This window comes from Phalacrocorax carbo, chromosome 19 (assembly GCF_963921805.1).
Source record: "Phalacrocorax carbo chromosome 19, bPhaCar2.1, whole genome shotgun sequence".
Lineage (NCBI taxonomy): Eukaryota > Metazoa > Chordata > Aves > Suliformes > Phalacrocoracidae > Phalacrocorax > Phalacrocorax carbo.
In genome coordinates, this window is record NC_087531.1 from 239,749 (window position 1) to 258,152 (window position 18,404).

Consider the following 18,404-nt stretch of genomic DNA (forward strand, 5'->3'; position numbering starts at 1 on the left):
GATTTTTGCTCAGAGTCTGTAACGTTTTCTGTCATACTATTCTACCTTTGACTATACAGAAGGGATGATGTAAGCTCTTAAATACACACATTTGCCCCCTTTTTGCAGGGCGTCCGTTCCTTCAAACAGTGCAAGGAGATTCCAGCTTTTTGAGCTTCCAGCAGCAAATAGTTCTCCAACAAATGTGTTCTTCAAACCTACTCACTTGGTTTATTTTTGCAAGGGAAAAAGAGACAAACAAATAAGGAAATGAAAAAATGTTAAAATACTTAAATATTATTACATTTCTAGTCAGAAAAATATGTAAATCAACTGCATTGAATTTTCTATTAGCTTTTAAATATTCACCCCAATATACATTTGTTCTTTAGGACACACAAGAGAGAAATAATTGAGTTAACATTGCTAGATAAATCAACTCTTTTTCCTGAGCTGCAAATATTCCAGATCATAACCTTGAGGTTGCTATCCAATAACTACAAATGGAAACTAAACAGACCAAAGAGAGCAAGCAGGAGCCCACACTTGAGCACCCAGAGGCCCAGTTTACGAAGACATATAGTAGCACCCCCATCGTTTCAGACAGGCAAGTCAAGACTGAATGGCTCTTAAATGTAAAACCCAGCTTGCCCACAAGGTGCAGGAGAAGCTTGGTATTTTAACTTATGCTGTGAACATGAAAGCACAATTTAAAACAAACAAATGCACACACACACACACACACACACCCCCACCCACCCAGCCATAAGCCCCACAACAATTTGGGGTCTCTGTGGTTTTAAACATTTAAATAGATTGTGGCGACTCTTCCAGACACTGACGGTGGAGTACCTAATCCCATTTTGGCTTCAGGGTCTTTCCTCTTCGCACTGAGTACAAGGGTGGCGTTCATATTGCACAACAATACTTATTTCATAACAATGAACCAACCTCTTATTTGGGAGATCAACTACAATAGTCCAAACTACTCATATACGATCCCCATTAGCGCCTGTGTGGGTGGGAGTGGACAGAAGGAATGCACAGCTTCCGTGCTAAAATCCTGCTGCAAAACCATTTTTTGAGCTGCAGACTTTGACAGAACCAGGACAATAGGTAGAGATAGCACATAAAGTTGTTTTTTTTATGGCTAGAGGCATCAACTGCTAGCCACTTGTGTATATGCAGACATACGCTTTCCATGCTTCTTCCTTCCAGGCCCGGCAAACTCCTGATAAAAAGGACAGGTAAACATAAGGGCAACAAGAATCAGCTACACAGCGCTCTTCCGCAATGTTGTGGAGAACTCTCATTTCACCGTAACAGCTGTTGGATTTCTGCCTTTGCATGTCTCATGTAGGTGACAGAATTATCAGATATGCTGCAGTATGGATCAGCACTATTTTTCTTGTTTTTTTCAAAACCTAGCAGAAGAGCAGTATCTATTTACAAGCTTCTCTGTCAACTTCGCAAAGGAAACAGCACTGTGGGAACTACGTTCGCTCCCAGGACGGGCACTATGTTCCAGCTATGAGAAAGTTGGAATTTTACCATCTCGCATTTGTGTATGTAATGTTTCAGTGCACCTGCGCTTTGATCAAAAGCATAAACTCTTATCTGTAGTATAAACTACTCACTGTGGCAGCCAGCTAGATACACACGAAATGCCTCCAATCAGATTATAGGACAAATTACCCTTGTGTGGGGGAAAGCAACGTACTATCCCAACTGCCCTTCAGGTTTACGAACTCTCCTCATTTACCTCTATCCACCTTCCTTTTAGATGGCTGCCACTGGCTTCTGGCACTGCATCAGGAGCGTTAGCAGTTTATTGTTGAGACCACAAGGGGCTGAAGTGTTTGCTTTAATGCTACAACCTCGACAGGGACGTAGCTGCAACCACACTGGGTTGCCTGGGTGGAACTTTTTGACCGAACTTTGACCTTCTTATCTGGAAAACTGAAGGTTGACAGTCTCCACTGCAAGGAAGAATGCTCCAGGCCCATTCTGTTCTCTCTTGCCCACTACCTGCAAATTTTATATGCATCAAGTCAAGCTGCAGCACGATTGCTAATCAGTGCTTTGGTTCCCATCCAAAGGACAAGGACAGTGACCACCCACAACAACTCCTTTTCTAACAAGTGTGTGCACAGCAGCTGTGGTGAAGACAAGGATCCACAGCTTGAATATTCCTTGCATACAAAAAAAAGGGTACACCTTCATTCAAGTCCACAAGCTTTTCAGCCTCTGTAAAAAAGGTAGTCACCATGGCCTGTGAAGAGACCTCATATGCATAGAACAAGTTACTGAAAGGACTCAAACATCGTTGACTGTCAGGACAGTAGTATTCAGTCAGGACATCTTCCACAACTACAACTAGCCTAGGACTGTAGTCAGTATCTTGATGTATTTTCTACAACTTGAGGGTAAACAAAGTGCAACACTGCCCAGAAAGGGCATTCACCAGAAAGTGGTGAGAAATATCCTGCTTACCTTGGATGGTGGAATTCAGGAAAGAGTTAAGATGATGCCAATGCTTGAGCAACGGGTTACCTGGCCCTCCTGATCTTTGCATAGCACTGGCAACTATTTTGGGCAACGACCTAGCTCTCTCCAGCCAGAAGTATCAGCAAACTAAAAATAAGTCTTGCTCAAGGATAAAAGTAACAGAGAGCGTGTGTTCCAAGATACACTCCCTTAGGTGCAGTTCCAGAAACAGCCATGTTTAAAATGACATTCATAAAACTTAATTTTTTGTTTTGTTTTGCTTTTTAATGGCTAATTGACCTGCCTCCCTTCATACAGGGGGCAGCACACAATAGGACAGAAACAAGCGCTTTGGGAAGTTGCTCATACGTGCAGGCCAGGAACAGTGTTTCCAGAAATAATAGAGCTGAAAAATGTGAAATGAGATCCTGAGATGCAGGTGAACATGGGAAAACACCCCAAAATCCAGAATCCATCTGGAAATAAAAACTGAGGAATGAAGATTTAAGGGATTACAGACCAGAGCTCAGCAGGAGCTGAACTTCTCTTGCTATTAATATAACCAGCTCGTTTAAATACATCTAACAGCACAGAACATGATCCTGCAGCAGCTGGGACTGTAGAACACCCCTTAAAAACCAAGCAAGAGTTTAGCACAGAGTGGTGGCAGCTGTGAACTGTTCAAGGACCATAAACTCTAAGAGAAATCAAGCACACAGCAAAATGCATCCTCCAATGGAGACAGGAGAGGACCCGTCCTAATAAGAACCCTAATGCAAGGAACCCATTTTAACAATCTCTCCTTATTCTGTCGATAACAGTCAAGACCATTTACAGTGCACCTCCTAAAAGGGAATGAGCTATTGCACAGTCTGAACCCAACGCAAGACGACACTTCCTGCGGACACTGCTGGCTCAGCACACCTTCCTAAAGCCAGGCAGCGAGCTTAAGGAAGAGGTGCCATAAGAAAACATGCTAATAGTATTCTCTTTAATTTGCATGTGCACTTTTTTCTTTTAAACAACTGTTCTGAGTCCTTGTTTGCTGGGCAGAGATAACACGTCACTCTACTCTGTAGTTTCAGTTCCCAAGTTGGCTGTACGGCACATGTGTTCATGAAGGTGCTGGACTTGTTTTACACTCACAGAAGCTGCTCAGAATCAGCTGTTCAGTGTTTAAACAACCTGCAGGAACTACTGAAGTCTCTGAGCCTCTCCCTCGCCAAAAAGCAAAGGAAAATAGAAATGGTGCAAGTCAGGGGAAGAAGGTGAGGAAAAAGCACTTAAAAGGTGCACAAGAGTTGAAATTTCGTTTTCTTTCTGCCTTCCTCCCCTCTATAGAGCAGCAAAGAGGAGACAGAGGAGGAGAAACAGCAGGGTTCAATGGAAGGCAGAAGGTTCCTGATGGGCTCACCGATGGCTCAGTGCTGCTATATGGGTGATGACTCATTGCTTCACTGCTGCTTGGTTTTAAGGGATAATCTCTGTATCATTTTGTAAAGGAGACCGAAGTGCTGGAAACAGAAGGAAAATAAATAACCATGAGTCCTTATAAATTCTAATAAAATGACTGTGTTCTACACAGAGAGAAAGCTTTCTAGTAAGCTTAAATCAATACTAATTTGCAAATGCAATACCCTGTTTGGATCATCCACTAGCACTCTCAATCCTGAAGAGAGAGTGGGACTTAGTGAATTAGGAGTAATTATTACAATGCAGCCAGTTACTTGAAGTTGTACAGAAAGTGATGGCTTACAGAAGTGTTTGTGCAGACCTGTATCACCCACATTGTGAAGATGCAAACACTTGTTAAAGATTTTACGTTTTTTGATCCAATTGTGTTCCTTCTGAAGGGGAAGAGAAAGCTTCAGTTTCTAACACATGCATTATACTGGTTACTACAGAAACACTGCTGCTAGCAGTTTCAGGAATGTAAAAATGAACCAGGCAAACAGAGATTCCCAGTAGTTCACAATTCTTTAACTGGATCTTCTCTTTCACCATTTCACCAGTGACTTTGAAATTCACTTACTTCCTCTATTGATTTTGCTTTGATTAATTGCATTTTGATTCGACAACAGCTACCTTCAGGTATTTGAGAGATATAACAAGATCCAGGCTTCAAATAATTTGTAATAGCAAACATAATCAAGACAGCTAGCAGAAATCAAAGGATATGTTCTCCCTCCTGTTTATGTTGTTGCATTGGATTTTTAAATGCTTTTTGTTTCCCCAAACAAATAATGAACACAAATAACATGATCAAAATTTACATCAATCTAAAATGCTTCCTTTTCATTCATGTTCTTCAGAGAACCCAGCCAGGATCAGAACCCTAGCTCACAGTGGCTTTGTTAACACTTAAACAAAACCACTAAATTTAAGCTGGCTGGCTAAGGCATGGAGCATCACATTTCCAGGAGTATGGACACAGGACGTATTTATGGTTTCATAGAAACGAAACAAAACAAAAATAAAACCGCCCCCAAAAACCCACCCAAACAAAACTCTGAAGATGCACTTCTAAGCTGCATCCCAAGTTCAGATACTGGAAGGATCTCCTAACACTCCTAACTTACTACAAGCTGCAAACCTTTAACGTTACAGATTTTAATTGCCTTGAGATGTTTCAGTCTGAAGCTGTTACATAGCCAAAAGAGCCTAACAAATGAGCTGCACGTGTCCTTGACCAAGAGAAGGAGCTCTGTAAACCAGCTTTGCACTAGAAGGGCAAGAGACTGCCTTCAGCACAGCCAGCTGAGATACTCAAAAACATACACACCAAAACAGCCAGCCATTTTTGATTACTACTTTTAGTGGGGTGGCATTGTTGCTCCAACTTTGGTGCTGGGACTGTGTGAGCACTAGTCACTGTAGCTAACATGATTTATGAGGAAAATACACTTGTCTCCTGCTTCTCTTCTCTTACCTGCACTGCAACATAGGCAACACCAAGGTAGGCTGCGATACAAACAGCCAGAAGCAGGTCAAAGATCGCTGGCTTGACCCTGCAATAAAGAAAGAACACATGAAATTGCTACAGCAGGTACTGCCACAGTGAGACAATAGCCCAGCATGCTCAATGGAATTCCATACCTGTATGCATTCATCACCTGTTTCAGCTGGTCATAGAAAACAAACTCGGGGTCCCTGTGAAAAGAAAAATAAAATCCTTCAGGTTGTATTACACTTCTTGACACTGCAGTGAGGACAGCCCTGACCTCTGTTCCCAAGGAGTTCATCCAACCAGAGACAGGTAAGCATGACCACCTTGCATACCAGTTTTGAATTTATTTTGATTGTCAAGGCTTTCTTTTCCTACAGTCAGAAGTCTAAGGTACAATTCAGAACACATACTGTTCAGCTGTCTCAGAAGTACATGGAAGGCGCCTCACTGGGTTCATTAAACTGCTTCAACCCAAGCAGGTTACACAGGCTGGAAGCTGCCTTTTTGCAATTAAAGAAAGCTTTCTAGGGGACCTTAGTCTTTTCCTGCATTCAGAGAGAAGCAGAACTCTAAGTGGGAAAGGGTGGAACCAAAACAGTGAAAAAAAAAGCTCTTCAGAGAAAGGGAGCTGCTGGGACTTGTTACTGTGCTGTGGGGAATGATAAAGAGCTTTCTCTGGGAGAACAGAGAGCATGAACCAAAACTGACAGGAGAACAGAAAAGAGCCATCACTTCCAGCTACATGCCAAGAAGCCAGAAAAGCTGCAGCTCCGAGACAAAATTCTTTGGAGGGGGAAGCCAGTCAGCATGCTCTGGGTGGTTCTTTCATGTCTTTTCTTACCGTTTGTCTGCCTTTACATGATGCTGTTTGACATCCTTCAGGTAGCGACCCATATAATATTCTAAGGTGTTGAGGAAGGTGCTGTCTTTATCAATCAACTGGGCAGCCCTGGGCTGACTGCTCAGCCAGTCCATCACTGATTCCAGTTGCTCCTGCTGGATCTGCTGCAGAAAAGTACCACCAAAGAAAGGGAGTCAACCACACATCTGCTGAGACCAGACCTCTCTCCCAGACTCTTGATTCCTTCTTCCCACAAGGTTACCAAAATGTACCGTGCTCACCATCTGATCTGTGAAGATCTGCAGATCTGCAGGTGCTCCCTGCAAGGGAAAAAATTAACCCAGGCTATTGGTGAGAGCATGCTTGGTTGGGTAGGACAAATCTGGCTAGCACTGCACGATGGGCAGCTCTTACCTTGTCTGTTAGGTTGTAGATGACCCTTGTCAAAGCCTCAGCAATGATCCTCGTATTCCTGGTTAGTGCCTTAGTGTCTATTCGTGCCCTAAAGCAAAAGAGAGGATTACGGACTCATCAACACCAGAAACCACACTTTTTCACTGCATCAAGGACGAGCCTGAATCCAGAGTCCAGCTCCCCGTGTTTTTTCACCCATCCTCTGACAATCAGAACAGCACAAGCAGTCATGAGGCCAATTTGTGTTTATGGGCTGGATTTCTACTGCAGCCCCTCCAAAGGCCTCTAACCTCCGATCCATGATGCTGTTGCGCAGGCTGTCCCGGTGGCTCTCCAGATGGGAGATGGTGAATGCTGGCAAGCGTCGGATGGCAAAACGCTCATGCTCCCATGCCAACATGTCCTCAGCCAAGTTTATCTTCTTATGCACCATGGAAAACTTCACCTCCGGGAACTGGCTGGCAATAACCTAAGGGAAAGGACAAGGCACCCTGGGTGTCATGCTGCCCACTGCATAGTCCCATCTTGCACTGCCCAGTCCACCTAGACCCAATTGTTTTGTGCTCCAGAAGGTAAACGCAGTTTCACCTGTAAGGTGCAGTTACTGCCATTAAAAAGCTGGTTTAACATCAAAAAAACTATTTTAATGTCACTACAGGGCAGCTTTTGTAAGCAACAAGCCATAAGGAAGTAGAGTGGAAAAAGCAGCAGATCTAGTCTGCTTCATTCGGGACTATGGCATGAGAATTTGTCTGCACTTCAAATCAAACCGAAATACTTCATGTATTGTTTATGGTAACAGCACACCCTTTCTTCACGCCTTCCTTCCTTCCTCTCTTAGAGAGCTGCAACTCCCCATAGTAAGTCCGAAGTTCCCATCTACCTAAAATGCTTTTCATTACCATCTCCAGTTCTCTCAGAAACGCATGCTGCAAGGTTCCCTCCTTGGGAGGCTTCGAGACATGGAGATGAAGGCTATTGCCTCGGCCCAGAGTATCAAGGCAGAGAACAAACGCTACGTTGTCCTGCAGCAGGCTGGAATCTGCAACAGAAAAATCCAAACCTTTATTGCTATGTTTTGTGCTGGGATTTCCATGCCAAAAAAGCAAGGCCCACGCAAGGCGGTTCTCACAGGAGGGCTGATATAGTAGACACTTAACAAAATTGTATTGACAGAGGCCTTGCCACAGAACATGCTGGAACGCCAGCCCCTTACTCACCCGTGTGGTCCAAATTGTCTTCCAGCCACCGCTTGGTTCCTTGATAATTAAACTTGCCACCTCCAGAGGCAAAGAACAGCAAGTTATACCTGCCCATGAAAGAAGACAGAAAAGTGTTAGCACACTGCACTCCATGGCTACAGAACTCCTTTACTCAGCCTGGAAGGTGTGGTGAAATCACAACAGCTAGCACCTGACATTCAAGGTCAACTGTGCATTAACAAATGCTTCCTACACATCACATACTAAGGTAACGGCAGGGCAGGGGTAAAGGCGGGGGAGTTCCCAGTGCTTGATGATGGAATCTACTTCCCACATCACTCCCTTCACTTGTCCCAAGCTTTAGCAGAGCTACAGCAAAGAAACCAAAGGAAGGAGCTTGGCCATTAACAGCAGCTGTACTCAGAGGGAAGCAAAACAGAGCAAAGGAAGTAAAAGACTGCTTGTAACACTCCATGGGTCTGGAGCAAGAGCCCTTCTTATCTGATCTCAGCTATATACATTCAGCAAAGCATAGGGCAGTTTCTTACCCAGCATGGGTACGTCTGTAGGTGTAGAGCCGGGAAAACAGCCTGGCTAGTTCCAGTAGCACTGAGATACCACTGCCATTGGAGTCAGCACCATGTGACAGCCACTGCAGGATGAAGTGGGACAGAGACAAGGTGACAACCCTATACTTATTCTCACATACCAGAACAGCTTTCAAGGTAGCACACTACCCCATGTCTTTAAGGCCAAGAAAAAACACAGGGGCAGAGGCCGTATGGGAAAAAAGACAGAAACAGAGAGCTGCAGGAAGAAAGAATACTCACTGGAGCCACTCCAAAAGAATCATAGTGGGCAACTATCACAACAGTGGGCAGGTCTTCTCCACCCAGCCCTGTAAGCCTTCCCTGCAGAGGAAAGATCCGTGTCACTCAGCCTTGCCCTTTGTGTGCCTGTACAAAGACACCCTGACTTCTATAGGCCTACTGAGTCTGCAGTGGCCTCAGTTCTGAGGAATTCAGGCACTTACCTGGCTGAGACTCCCCCTATCAGTCCAAGTGTCTGACAAAGTCCCAATAAAAGAAGACATCCCATCCATATTGCCAGTTTGAATCCGTATACAACTCACCTCCACACTGGGTATGAGCCAGTCATTGACAGCTTTGCTTTGAGCCCCACTGGTCACCATCTGGAAGCCATTGGCAGTTGCCGTGTGCAACAGAACTAGAACAACAAATAAAAAAGTACCCTGGGGCAGTTTCATCCATTTTTCCCTTGCTAACCTAGCTCTGAAGAGACCAGCTTTAAACCATTTAAGCCCTCACTTATTGCTTTTGTTTATGCATTCACATGGAAGCATGGTGACAACGCATTTTTATTCTGTCCTGAAATCCCAGCATTTTGAGCTGGCTAAACCAAAAACTTTTCTCCAGCAGGCATCAAGTTAATCATGAGCAGCAGGGTCAGTAAGATAGTAAAGCTATTTACAGGGGAATACATGGAAGCACTGAACTGACTTGTGGTCAGACAAAAAGCTTCAGCTTCTACCAACACACTGTAGTCACATAACTTCAGTGTTGTTTTTAACTTGAGTTTTGCTTTCTAACTTACTTGCAACAGTGTGAAGCTGAGAACTCACTCCATGCAACTGTACTTCCAAAGGTAGTCAAGTAATACTGCCTCTTATGCTGTGTCTTTCTTCCATTAAATCTCAAAGCACTTTAACAAAGACAGAATCACAGAATGGCAGGGTCTGGAAGGGACCTCTGGAGCTCACCCCGTCCCACCCCCTGCTGGAGCAGGCACCCCCAGAGCAGGGGCACAGGGCCGCGTCCAGGCGGGGGGTGAATGTCTCCAGGGAAGGGACCCCACAGCCTCTCTGGGCAGCCTGTGCCCCTGCTCTGGCACCCGCACAGGGAAGGGGTTTGGCCTCATGTTCAGGGGGAACTTCCCGTGTTCCAGCTTGTGCCCGTGGCCCCTTGGCCTGGCGTTGGGCACCACTGAAAAGAGCCCGGCCCCTTCCCCTTGACACCCGCCCTTCAGGTATTTATAAGTATTGACAAGGCTTCCCCTCAGTCTTCTCTTCTCCAGGCTGAACAGACCCAGGTCTCTCAGCCTTTCCTCATAAGAGAGTTGCTCCAGGCCCCTGATCATCTTTGTGGCTCAGATAAATATGAATAAACATGAAGGCAACAAAACACTGGTCCATGGTGCACATGACACAGCAGACTGCTCCCAGAGGTGGGATCAGGAGTGTCTTCCTCTAAACCTTTCCCCCTCTTGTCAGAACTCACCTTCTGCAGCTGAGGCAGAACCCTGTGATGCAGAAGCAGCCCGTGTTTGTTCATATATAGACAGAAGCTCTTCATCTTCCACTGCAAAGTAGACTGGCACAATGGTTTCCATAGCAAGCATTTCCGGCTCTATCTCCATGAATTGCTGAGGATTTAAGTGAGAGACAAACTTAGCATCTGCTAAACATGCAAGAGGGCAGAAAAAAATTAACCAAAGCAGAGAGAGAAAGGCAAGTTTAGAAATCAGAATATGATTTGTTGTGCATTGCAACTGGAGCTTTCAGTCTTACAGCAACCCAAGCCTCTCCCTCTCAAGTACATCTCCCACTGGAAGAGATAGGGAATGGTTTTTTTTTTTACCCTTACAACATCCTGTGGGACAGAAGAGATGGAGCGCGGCAAGATGATCACCACAGCACCAGCTGACTGGCGAAGAGCCTTCTGGTACTGCTCGTAGGAGAAATCCACTAGCCGCATCATGACACAGCGACGGCTCAGGACGTCTGCTTCTACAGTGCGGGCTTCTGTGTTAAGCACTGCACTCCTGGTGCCTGTGAGGAGAAAAGAGCAAGAGGTTTTGTAAGTGATTTCATCACATCGCCTTTGCTTAAGCCTAGCTCCTTCTCAGAACAGTCTTGGTGATAGTCTGATGAACTTCAGAGCAGCCAGGACCTGCAGAAAGCTAAGGTCATCTCTTCCCCCTTGTCCAAGAAGGAAGAGATGTGTGTTTTGTCCTTGCATCCATCAGACCAACATCTGTGCAGCCATGATCCTGCCAGGCTCCCCTTACTCCAGCACTGCACAGTCTTGACCACCTTCCAGCCTTCCTCCCCGCCATAACCACGCAGACTACCTGTTTGCTCACCTGCAGCTAATACCTGCAGACAGCAATACATGTGGAAAAAGCCTGGCCTCTTGCTGTGCAGCCTACCGCATCCTCCAGCTGTAGGACTGCATCTGCAAGCAGAAGATGCAAGCTGTGCAGAACCACTTTGTGAAGGACACAAGGCTACCCCATGGCCATCCAAAGAGCTGCTGTAGCTCACCCACTGGGATGCTTCTGTGGCTAAGGAAATTACAAACGAGCCGTCTGCTTCTAACTGCTTGCTCTCTCCCACTCTCAGTTTCAGCATATCAAATCCCCCACATGAAAATGCAGTCCTCTGGGAGAACAGCAGTCTGGAGGCCTGCCAGCAGCTCCAGCGTTTTCCAAGAGGGGACCACAAGGACGTCTTGTGTAAATAGAGACGTTCAAATCCACCTTACAATCTGTAATGCTCCAAATCCAATTTCTTCTTCTGTAACTCTGGCACCTACATTGAAGACTTCATCACCATCACCCGGGTCCCCAAGCAGCCAGGGAAGGAGCAAGATGCTCCAGAAGGCATCTCAGCCTATGCCAAGTTTAGGAGTGTTGCTGAAGGTTAGATTCCACCATTCCCAAACCAATGATGTGTAAACATAGCAAAGCGCGGATCCAGAGTTCTGCTCCTAGCACACCCTCTGACATCTAAGCAGAGCTGACCCAACAGTATTTTCTGATAGCATTGCAAGGCAAGTTGATTTGCTGTAGTTTCTCTACAGAGAACTGTTCAATAATCATTCGTTTACAATGTCAGGAACTCTATTCTAACAGTGTTAGACGAAGTCCAAGTTTGTTCTTCAGTTGCTGTATGACTGGTGTTGACAAAAAAAAATCTTCTCCTCCCAGCAAGAAAAGGCTCAACAGCAATCTCTATTTGGTCTTTTTGGAAAAGAACATGAGAATCTGGAAAAACAAATAGCTTTTATCCTGAAGGGCATCTGGCCTCAGAATGTACATTGAACAGGGACATCAGCTCCCCAAAGGGGCTGGCAAGGAACAGAGGAACTACCCACTCCACCGAGCGAAAAGGCTCCAGAAAAAGAAACAGCATAAAAAGTTAATTGCAAGCGTCTTAAAAAACAATGTGTGGCTTTTCGAAAGTTCACAAAATATTCCAAAATATGTTGTGAACACTTGGCTAGAGAGAACACTCAGGCAACCAAAGTCAGAGCCAGATGAACCACACACCTGCTGCCCCGTTAAGCCTGCCAACAAAGACTTACCACCACATGAGAAAAGAGATAGCTTAATACCCCCATGAGAGCCCACCTCAGATCTAGTGAGGCTCTCAACAACAGAGGTCTCAAGATGTGCACACATTTTGAGAAACTGAAATGAAGAACCCAGAAATAATTTCAGGTATTCAGAAGCTACCAATAACATCTGTAGCGTTTACAAATCGTGCAGGCATAGCTGGCGTTTTGTAACTTCTACTGATCTTTGATCTCATGAAGATCTGAAAGACCAGGTCTCATGGACAGCACAGAATAAACGTGGGGCTGTAATGCCAGACTGTTAACAGAGGTCTGAAACTTAGGCCACAAAAGTGACAGCAGGAAGAGTCACTCATGGACAGAACACATGACCTGATCTGAAATAAAATATCTATAGAAGACTCAAAACCAACACTTAATTCTGGGTTAGTGAGTACAGGGGAGTGGAGGCTAAGGGTCACAAAACTTCAATGCCTCACAGAGCAGGTTGTGTTTCTGACTCAACGAAAGGTGTTGCACAATCGGCAGCCTGGAAGTCAATCATAACATAAAGGAAGAACTATAAAAGAAAGGACTTTCAAACGAGGAGACACTAGGGCCATAGCCACTGCTAACTGAGCCTGAAGAAGAGGCTGAAGAGCAAAGAAGAATCAACCTGTCAGTAAGAATCAAAGGCAGGAGAACAAAACTGAGCTCACGACCAAGCTCCACAGTATACAAGAGGGCTGCAGCCGGACTGCCTGAAGCACGGGGAGCTCAGCCCACAGACAGGAGCCTGCAAGGACACGGCAGGGTCCTTGGACAGCTCTAGTTCACCACGTGGGAGCTCTCGGCACCCTCCTGCTGCTGCCGAGGCTGGGCAGTAAAGCTCAGCCAGACGGCGCCCGCCTGTGGCCTCCCCTGGGGCTGCGCCCGGGCCCGGGCCCCGGCTGCAGCCTCCCAGGGCCTCCCGAGCTCCCCTGCAGCCTCCCCCGGGCCGGGTCTCCCTCCCCGGGCCGCCTGCGGTTCCGCGGCCTACCCTGGGCTCCTCCCCGCGCCGGGGGCTCTTCCCAGGGCCCCACCGGCCCTGAAGGGGGCCGCTGCCGGGATTCGCCCTCCCGGAGGGCCGAGGCCCGGCGCAGGCCGGCGGCCGAACCGCGCCCGGCCGGGCCGTGCAGTCTCTCACCGTAGGGCTGCCCGCCCAGCTCGTACTGCTGCATGCGGTAGACCGTGAACTCGTGGGCGGCCTCTGCGGCGGGCGGCGGGCCCAGGAGCAGGAGCACGGCGGGCACGAAGAGCAGGAAGCTCAGCGGCAGGCACGAAGCCTTCAGCACCGACTCCAGTACCTCGCCCGCCTCCTCCAGCATCGCCGCGGACCCGGCCCCGCCGCTGCGGCCTGCTCCACCGGCACGCGCGGCACGCACGGCGCGGCGCCGCACGCACCCTCCGCGTCTCCCACGGGCTGCCGGGAGCGGTAGTTCGGGCGCCGCCGCAAGGGCCGCTGGGAGCTGTAGTCGCGGCGGCGGGGGGCAGCGGGCGTTGCCGCCCTGCCTGGCCTGCAGGGGGCGCTCCGCTCCGCAGCGGCGATGCGGCCGCCGCCCCTCGCCCGGGGCCGCCCCCGCCCCGCCCCCGCGCCCCGCCCCGCCCCTGCGCCCCAGCGCCCCGCCCCCGCGCCCCGCCCCGCCCCTGCGCCCCAGCGCCCCGCCCCAGCGCCCCGCACCGCCCCCGCGCCCCGCACCGCCCCAGCGCCCCGCCCCGCCGCTCTCCGCGCCCCGCCCCAGCGCCCCGCACCGCCCCCGCGCCCCGCACCGCCCCCGCGCCCCGCACCGCCCCGCCCCCGCGCCCCGCACCGCCCCCGCGCCCCGCACCGCACCGCCCCCGCGCCCCGCACCGCCCCCGCGCCCCGCACCGCCCCAGCGCCCCGCCCCGCCGCTCTCCGCGCCCCGCACCGCCCCGCCCCCGCGCCCCGCACCGCCGCTCTCCGCGCCCACCGCAGCCGCGGGAACCGTCACACGCGGCGCCGAACGGCAGCGGCGGAAGCGCCCGGTGCCGGCGCGGGGCACAGCGCAGCACCCCCCCGCGCCGCGCTGCCACCGGCTCTGCCGACCCGCGAACGGGACGGGGTGGGGGGGCTCCCCCAGCTTTTGGAAGGGGGTGATCCCGCTGCCCTGGGAACGGGACGGGGGCGCTCCGGCTGCCCCGGGCCTACGGGGAACGGCTGCCCCATACCCGCCACCTCCACGCCGCCCTCTATGGTACCGGACCGCCTGCTCTGACCCTAGGAGGCCCCTTGCCTATGGGACCAGCCGGAAGAGAAAATAATAGCAAATCAAACAGGGGCTTTCTTATCATCTAGATTTATTGCAAAACAAATGGGCTGGAAGCTCAGTAACTCCTGCTGAGGGGACGGGTCAGCAGGTTTTAAGTCATCGGGAGCTTCTCTTCCCTAGTGCTTGGGTGGCTTTGGCTTCCTTGTATGGTGAGAAGAGGCCATTTGGGTGCCACTCTGATTTTTCACTTGGTTAGGGAATAGAAGAGCAGGAATCTGATGTGCAAGCTGGCAGTGCCTTCTGGGCCCCACTGGGTCTCTACCAGACCCAGGCAGGAATGGGGCTATTTTGGAGCCAGCCATGTTTCGTAGCACCGAACAGTCCTCTCAGTACCAGGGCTAAAGCCTGGCCCCAATGAACTTCTGCAACCTGCTGGCCTGGCATGTGGGTGTCGTTGTGCCCACCACCCCTGTTCCAGCAGGCGTTCTGTTGGGTCCTTGGGAGCTGCTGGTGCTGCTTGACCCCTGTAACAGCCCCAGCTCTGCCAGAACTCCTGCAAAGGTCTTCAAGCCCTGCAAAAGCCTCTGCTGGCCCCAGCCAGCCTTGCCCTGGGAGCAGTTCCCCCCAGGAACCTCATGCAGCACAGCTATCTGCCTGCCCATGGAAAAGTCCATTTCTGCTGCCAGCTGGGCTGTGTCCATGCACAACTTGGCTGCCTCTTAAGCTTCCTGCTCGTGAAGTTGCAGCAACTTGGGATCTCTCCTGACGCTTCGGAGATACCAGCCAGCGAACTGACAGAGGCCGCAGCCAGGCAGTCACTGGCCTGCCAGCTCAGGGGAGAGAAGGCATGGCATTCAGAGAGGCAAGGGCAGCAGACCGCTGGGGCAGTAGGGAGCATCCATATGTGACTCCATACGTGAGCAAACAAGCTGGGATCAGACCCCATTCCTTTCCCCAGCTGTGCTGAACTTCAGAAGGGCTTGGGGCAGGTTCCACCCCATTCTTGCCAGGTGATGACTCTGTTCCAGGCTGTTGAAGCGACTCTTGCAAATCTGTTCTGTTGCAAACACCATTTTCAAAAAGATTTCTCAAAGGATGCAGCCTTTTTGGCTCAAAAAGGAAAAGGAAACAATTCCTGCTGCTTCTGTTCAGGTGTGAGCCAAACCCCACCAGAGACAATAGAATGCAAAGCCGTCTAGAAGCTGCTGCTCAGCCTTCCAGTGTCCACACAGTGAGCATCTCCCCCTGTGTGGGGACCTTGGAACTTGGCAGATTTGCTGAGCATGACCTACGTCTCTGGGAGGCCACAGCGCTGCAAACCCTCTGCTGTACGGGTGTGTGTTACCTGAGAGGCTCAGCCAGATGGGAGCAGGTAGCTCTGCCACGCAGGATGGCACCAGGCTCCCCAGTCACTGTGGGTACCTCTCTCTGCCCGTAGTAGTGCCAGGGCTGACACTGCAGACGTAGCCCCAGGCCCAGAGGCACAGCAGAGCTCATACTTCTTGCTGCCAGGCTGTAAGCAGTCACAGCGTTTGCCGAGGCATGGTGCCCAGCCTCTGCACTCTGGTGAGGGACTGGGCTGTTACTGCAGCACTCGCCATCCTGTGGCTCATTTGTGCTGCACTACAGGTGGGTACCTGCTCCTGGCCAGCAGCTTCTGAGCTACCCCGCAGCTGCACACACTTGCACTTGCAAACCCGGTTGATCTTGACTCCCTGGCAAGACATTAAGCCTGCATCCTTTCCAGCAGCTGTGCCAATCACAGCAGTTCCAGAAGGCTGTAAACTGCAGAAGACTCAGGTATCGCCTCCAGCCCTGCATAACATGCAGTGGCAGCACTGCCAGCCCAGTCTGATCCGAAGGGGTTGGAGAGCAGTCTGGCTGGGGATACTCATCCTATTCCTCACTGTGCTCTGGGGCAAAATACCCTCATCTGGGAAGGTACAGCATCTATATACATGCACACAGAGAGCAGGGTCCACTTGTAACCTAGGCACAGCAGTTGTCTCAGCAGAGCATCTATCCCAAAATGTGTCCATACCCTTCACTCCCATGCTAGGAGCAATGCCTGACCCTATGCTGCACCCACACTGGAGCAACATGCAAGTCTGAAGGGATTGGAAAGCCTCACCACAGTTAACAGCTGGGATGGGACTGCACCTGGTCAGCCTGAGCTGCATGTAGGTTACAATTCTGCCAGGCCAGAACCAGCAGCATGAGGTCCTGGTGGGCTGCCTGGCATCGTTTGCTCTCCCCATGGCCTCTCAGAGGCTGGGGAGATTGCTCATCATGCTGGAGTTGCTGGAGAGAGGTGCTCTGGGCCGGGCATTCAGTGCTACAGAGCTGCGGAAGCTCTCCCGGTAACGCAGGGAGCTTTCTGTGGATGAGCCAGAATTGATGTCTGTGATGACCAAGCAGTTCCCAGGCTTGCAAAGCCCAACCCTGACACAGCAGCAGCACAGCAGGCTTCCCACTGCACGGCGCACCTCCACGCTCCGGAGGGAGTAAATGATGGGGTTAACGCCTGAGTTAAGCATGGCCAAAGCCAAAGTCCAGTCCAGGCCGTGGAGGTGTGTGCAGTTCTGTGTCTCACAGAAGACATCAAGGAGCAACAGGACAAAGAGGGGGCTCCAGCAAATAATGAAGGCACCCAGGATCATCAGCACAGTCTTGAGCAAGCGCAGGGACCGTTTGCGGCTGTGCCGAGAACTGGTTTGCTTAGAACTGGCCTGGACCAGCTGGAAGATTGAGATGTAGAGGCCTATTATCCCCAGGAGGATGATGCTGAACATGACTACGGAGAAAAGGATGTAGTTCTTGGAGTAGAGAGGCAGGAGGACAGAGCAGGCATTGAAGTCACACAGACAGTTCCAACCCAGCAGTGGGAGCAGTCCAATGATGAAGGCCAGCAGCCAGCAGGAAATGATCAGGCTGCGTAAGCGCAGGGTCTTGCTGGCTTCGTTCTCAGCAATCGGCCTTACCATGGCACTGTAGCGCTCAATGGCAGTCACAAGCAAGCTGAAGGTGGAGGCAGCCAGCGCGATGAAGAGGATGCCTTCTCGCAGGAACCAGAGTTGAGGTGAAAGCTGGAAGGTCTTCTTGCCTGAGAGGCAGAGATTGGAAAGGTACGCAATCCCTGCGAGCAGGTCGCTCACAGTGATGCTGGCAATGCAGGAGTAGACCCAGCGGCGGGCTTGCAGGCACAGCATGATGGCCAGCAGCACAAGCAGGTTCTCCAGGATGATGATGCAGCTGATGACGGCAAAAGTTGTGCGGACGAGACTCATGCCCTCATCCCCAGACTGCCGGTTGGTCAGCTTGCCTGTGAAGTTGTAGTGCTGCAGGATGATGTTCACGTTCGTCATGGCAACCAGCTGCAGGCAGGAACCCCTCCTGTCGAGCAGGTCAAGTCTGAGCTGAGGATATTGAGCAGAGCCCAGTGGAAGGGAGTGATTCACCAGCCAGCTCAGCTCTGGACCATCCATCTTCTAGGCAAAGCCAGCAGCCAAGGCATGCACGATGGAGCAAGGGCTGAAGTGGAGTTTGGAGCAGGGCAGACCCACTGTCTGAAGGCTGGAGACAGCTGTGAGACTCTGCCACGCAGGACTGGCTCTGAGCCCAGCAGCCCTACCCAGTGTGGAGATGAGAGTTAGAGCCCTGTCTGCCAGCCCCGCAGCACTGAAAGAGCAAGGGGAGAGGAAGGTGAGTTGTTTTGTAAGTCCACACGTGAGCATGGGCTTCCTGTTGTTTAATAAAGTTTCCTGTTGTGAACTGAAGTATTGACATAATTTCTAACAGCTGTCATAATTTCTTAGTAAGGGTCAGGCAATTCTCAGCTTTGCTGTGGTTGTGAAGGTGGGACATGGGTGAAATAATGTGTCAGGACCCTCTTTGAGTCAGGGCAGGCTG

The 18,404-nt window shown here is 50.2% G+C and overlaps 2 protein-coding genes across 5 annotated transcripts; both read right to left on the bottom strand.

The window, feature by feature from the left end:
• Positions 1–187: 187 nt before the first annotated feature.
• NCLN (nicalin) lies at positions 188–13,684 on the bottom strand. Of its 4 annotated transcripts, none has more exons than XM_064469881.1 (15): positions 13,412–13,684; positions 10,534–10,718; positions 10,168–10,312; positions 9,003–9,097; positions 8,701–8,781; positions 8,419–8,522; positions 7,889–7,977; positions 7,571–7,710; positions 6,959–7,137; positions 6,669–6,756; positions 6,536–6,574; positions 6,255–6,418; positions 5,563–5,616; positions 5,396–5,474; positions 188–3,980 (listed from the first exon to the last, which is right to left on the bottom strand). In XM_064469881.1, exons 1-15 carry the CDS (start codon positions 13,590–13,592, stop codon positions 3,921–3,923), a joined length of 1,683 nt encoding a protein of 560 aa, XP_064325951.1. In that variant the 5' UTR covers positions 13,593–13,684; the 3' UTR covers positions 188–3,920. The 4 variants fall into 4 exon arrangements, with proteins under 4 accessions (XP_064325951.1, XP_064325949.1, XP_064325948.1 ...); XM_064469879.1 differs by having other exon boundaries at positions 6,255–6,415; positions 10,528–10,718; XM_064469878.1 differs by having other exon boundaries at positions 10,528–10,718.
• An 888-nt stretch (positions 13,685–14,572) lies between these two features.
• S1PR4 (sphingosine-1-phosphate receptor 4) lies at positions 14,573–18,122 on the bottom strand. The gene has a single exon (XM_009508519.2). It carries the CDS (start codon positions 17,978–17,980, stop codon positions 16,760–16,762), a length of 1,221 nt encoding a protein of 406 aa, XP_009506814.2. The 5' UTR covers positions 17,981–18,122; the 3' UTR covers positions 14,573–16,759.
• Between the last annotated feature and the right edge of the window lie 282 nt (positions 18,123–18,404).

What these genes read in the sequence shown, in the direction of transcription:
- S1PR4 (XM_009508519.2), bottom strand. Translation starts at nt 17,980, where the DNA reads ATGGATGGTCCAGAGCTGAGCTGGCTGGTGAATCACTCCCTTCCACTG.
- NCLN (XM_064469878.1), bottom strand. Translation starts at nt 13,592, where the DNA reads ATGCTGGAGGAGGCGGGCGAGGTACTGGAGTCGGTGCTGAAGGCTTCG. An exon ending in GGCTCATACCCAGTGTGGAG is followed by an intron (nt 8,782 to 9,002) that starts GTGAGTTGTATA and finishes TTTCCTCTGCAG; the next exon opens with GGAAGGCTTACAGGGCTGGG. An exon ending in AGACAATTTGGACCACACGG is followed by an intron (nt 7,711 to 7,888) that starts GTGAGTAAGGGG and finishes TTTCTGTTGCAG; the next exon opens with ATTCCAGCCTGCTGCAGGAC.